At 41.9% G+C, this 3,045-nt stretch overlaps 1 protein-coding gene across 1 annotated transcript; it reads right to left on the bottom strand.

Annotated features, from left to right (window-relative positions):
• Positions 1 to 388: 388 nt before the first annotated feature.
• LOC309702651 (uncharacterized protein) lies at positions 389 to 2,815 on the bottom strand. Its single transcript, XM_082527268.1, has 3 exons — positions 2,639 to 2,815; positions 1,981 to 2,070; positions 389 to 1,809 (listed from the first exon to the last, which is right to left on the bottom strand). Exons 1-3 carry the CDS (start codon positions 2,763 to 2,765, stop codon positions 1,550 to 1,552), a joined length of 477 nt encoding a protein of 158 aa, XP_082383394.1. The 5' UTR covers positions 2,766 to 2,815; the 3' UTR covers positions 389 to 1,549.
• Positions 2,816 to 3,045: the final 230 nt, after the last annotated feature.

Here is a 3,045-nt window from a genome sequence, read left to right as displayed (position 1 = left end):
TTATCAGTGGTTGAATGATAGCATGGCTGTGGTGTCATAGGTATGCTCTCGGTGTTTGCTGATATCAAACTGGTATTAGGACCACTGTGGGTTAATCTTTGTAGTGATACACACTCCTTTTGTTTATTTATACCTGGTTTAATTTCTGGGATAGTTGAATATTTGTATATAATCACTGCAGACTGTTTTAGATTATATCAAATATATATCATGTAATTATCCTTATAATTACAAAATGTTTTATGTAAGATTTATGTTTTGGAATTTGGAATTTTGGAATTTCAATAATGTATTTTGTAACTGCAGTACACATAATACACATTTTAAACAATTTTGTCCAGGTTCCTTGCCACCGGGGACTCCTTCAGGACCATCGAGTTCAGTTTTCGAGTCGGTGTGTCCACGGTGAGCCAGATCATCCCCCAGGTAGCGACGGCCATCTGGGACTGTCTAGTGGACGATTTCATGGCTGTGCCTTCAACTGAAGACTGGCGGTCCATCGCAGAGTGTGTGAAGGCAACGTGTGTTCTCCACAATTTTCTGCGCTGTGTGGACGAGAGAGGGGCACCTGCTGTGAGGGGTGTGGCACCTGCTGTGGTGGAGCCGTTGCAAGGCCTGGGTCGTGTAGCAGCAAACAACTCCTCCAGAGAGGCTGTCCTGGTGAGGGAGAAGTTCATGGCCCACTTCTCGGCAGAGGGAGCTGTGTCTTGGCAACCAAAGGAGTAGCCTGTTTGAAGTCTGAGTGACTTCCCCACAACGGCTCTTTTAAGAGCCACCCACAAACCTCTAAAGAGTGTTCCTGTCTTTTTAAAATTTTCTTAATAAATGGATCTCTACTCCAAAATAACCTAACCTCTCTTTATTCTCTTAAGTAACTTGTCTTCACTATGTTCCTATAACCAGTGTGATGCAAAAGTTTGAGCAACCTTATTAATAGTCATTATTTTCCTGTATGAATCGGTTACAGTAAAAAATGTCAATTACATATATCATATAGGAGACACACACATTGATATACACTACATATTTATGTTATTTCTCTTTTTATGTGTTGCCAATATATGCACCTGCTTTATTTAGTGTAAAGTTATTGCACACTTTCTGTAAATCCAGTGAACTGCATTTCACTTCTCAAATATCACTGTGTGTGTCTCCTATATGATGTATTTAACTGACAATTTAAATTGTGACAAATAACGATTTGTACAGGACAATGATGGCTATTAACAAGGTTGCCCAAACTTTTGCATCCCACTGTATCAGTATATTTTGTCATTAGTATAATATGAAATAAATTCTACTTGTGTCAAGTCGGGTGCCAATATTTGCTGTGTAGTAGAACAGAGACATTTGTCATTATAAATGTTTATTTGATAAAATATATAAATTCAGTAATAAAAAGATTCAACATAAATATATGAAATTTAACTATTTACAGAGAGACAGGAATAAAAAGGACCCAGCTTGGAGTGGAAGAGCCTCAGGGGAGAAGGAGGAGAAGAATAAGAACATTGTTTCTGCCCTGGAGAGCTGCTGCCTCATCAGAAAACTACTGATCATTAGGGTCCAATGTTTCCAAATTTAGCACAGCTGTGCTGTTGTCAAAAACTAATTTATGAATTTGGAATTTCACGAATTCTCGTGTCTGAGGCGGCATGCTCTCCAGAGCAGGAACAAGGCCGAGGAGGAAATACTCTGTTGCAGACGGGCGTGGCCTCTTTAGGGACTCCAGGATAGCCAGCTCCACCGCCGATGGACCATCCTGGGACCCTTCCCTCGACCGCCTTCGAGCTCTCCTCCTCTGTGGGCCTGTAAAAAACAGAACAAAACACCACAAAGAAATGAGAAGGCTGCTACTAGATTGTCATTTTCAAAATTGAAAAAAACCAGGATATGAACAGATTGGTTGTAGATATTTAGTAAAGGTGATCACAAGGGAATCCAAGCAAGTAAAAAGCTATCAGTGCTTGATGTTCATACCTGTGGGTGCAGCAGCAGGAGTGGAGGGACCAGGGACTGGGGAGTCAGGAGAAGCAACAGGGGAGGACTCTGCTGCATGATAACTTGACTCTATCAAGACAATATTAAATGTTAACAGGTTGAAGACAATAGTCATAGAGAATATTATATTATTATATACTTATTATTATATACAGTGGTCTCCCATTTATTGCAGCACATGAACAGTAGTCACAGTTCTCACAAGTTGATTCTCAAAGTGCAAACCTTTGTCGATTTTAAAACGTAAAAGTATTATGCCGCGCTTTTTCTCCGTCTGCGGCGCCACTTTTGTGCGCCTTTTTTGCTCCCGGTGCAGGTGTCTATTTCCGAATGAGGGTAATAGTTATGAGTGTTTTTGTGCTGTTTTTTTCTATTTGAAGTGATGGTTATCAAAACCAAACATGATAAGTTTGGCAAGCGCAGGAGACACGACACGGAGGAGATTTGTCATTTGGGCTGCAGAATGCAATGCGCATCGTTGAAAGCTGTACGGTGCAATAAAAAAAATCAGCGAAAAGGCGAGGCAGTGACGGATGAACAGCGGGACTACTTTATACTGTTTATTAATAAACAAAATATATTCCTGTATGACAACACGCATAAATTAACTGCCTACATTAATTAATTGTAAACATACCTTCTGACTGACACTCCCCTGCTGCCTCTTCGGGCTGTCCCTGGTCCTCGGGGGAGAAGTTCTCCACGGTCCGCACCATATTACCGCTGGTCTCCCGCGGGGTGAGGAAGGGGTCCAGAAACCCCATGACCGCGAAGAACTTCCATCTCCTCCCCGATCCTGCTGCAGACCCACTCCTCTTCTTCTTCTCTGACCTCTTCTCCTTATTATAGGTGTCCCTGAGGCTCTTCCACTTTCTCCTGCAGATGTCCTCTGAATAAACGCATTATCTGGTTAGCGGAAAGGTATTTGTACAACAGTGGGAAAATCGCGGGACAGTAGGCGCGCTTGCTAGCTTTTGCACGGCTTCATCGGGTCAGTCTGAAAATTAAAAAGAAGAAGGAATGAACTTACCAGGTTGCCCGATC

Source organism: Aulonocara stuartgranti (genome assembly GCF_965226115.1).
Source record: "Aulonocara stuartgranti genome assembly, chromosome: 1".
Taxonomy (NCBI): domain Eukaryota; kingdom Metazoa; phylum Chordata; class Actinopteri; order Cichliformes; family Cichlidae; genus Aulonocara; species Aulonocara stuartgranti.
This window is presented reverse-complemented; position numbering and strand designations above follow the sequence as displayed.

What these genes read in the sequence shown, in the direction of transcription:
- LOC309702651 (XM_082527268.1), bottom strand. Translation starts at nt 2,765, where the DNA reads ATGGGGTTTCTGGACCCCTTCCTCACCCCGCGGGAGACCAGCGGTAAT. An exon ending in AGGGGAGTGTCAGTCAGAAG is followed by an intron (nt 2,071 to 2,638) that starts GTATGTTTACAA and finishes TTGTCTTGATAG; the next exon opens with AGTCAAGTTATCATGCAGCA. An exon ending in TCCTGCTGCTGCACCCACAG is followed by an intron (nt 1,810 to 1,980) that starts GTATGAACATCA and finishes TGTTTTTTACAG; the next exon opens with GCCCACAGAGGAGGAGAGCT.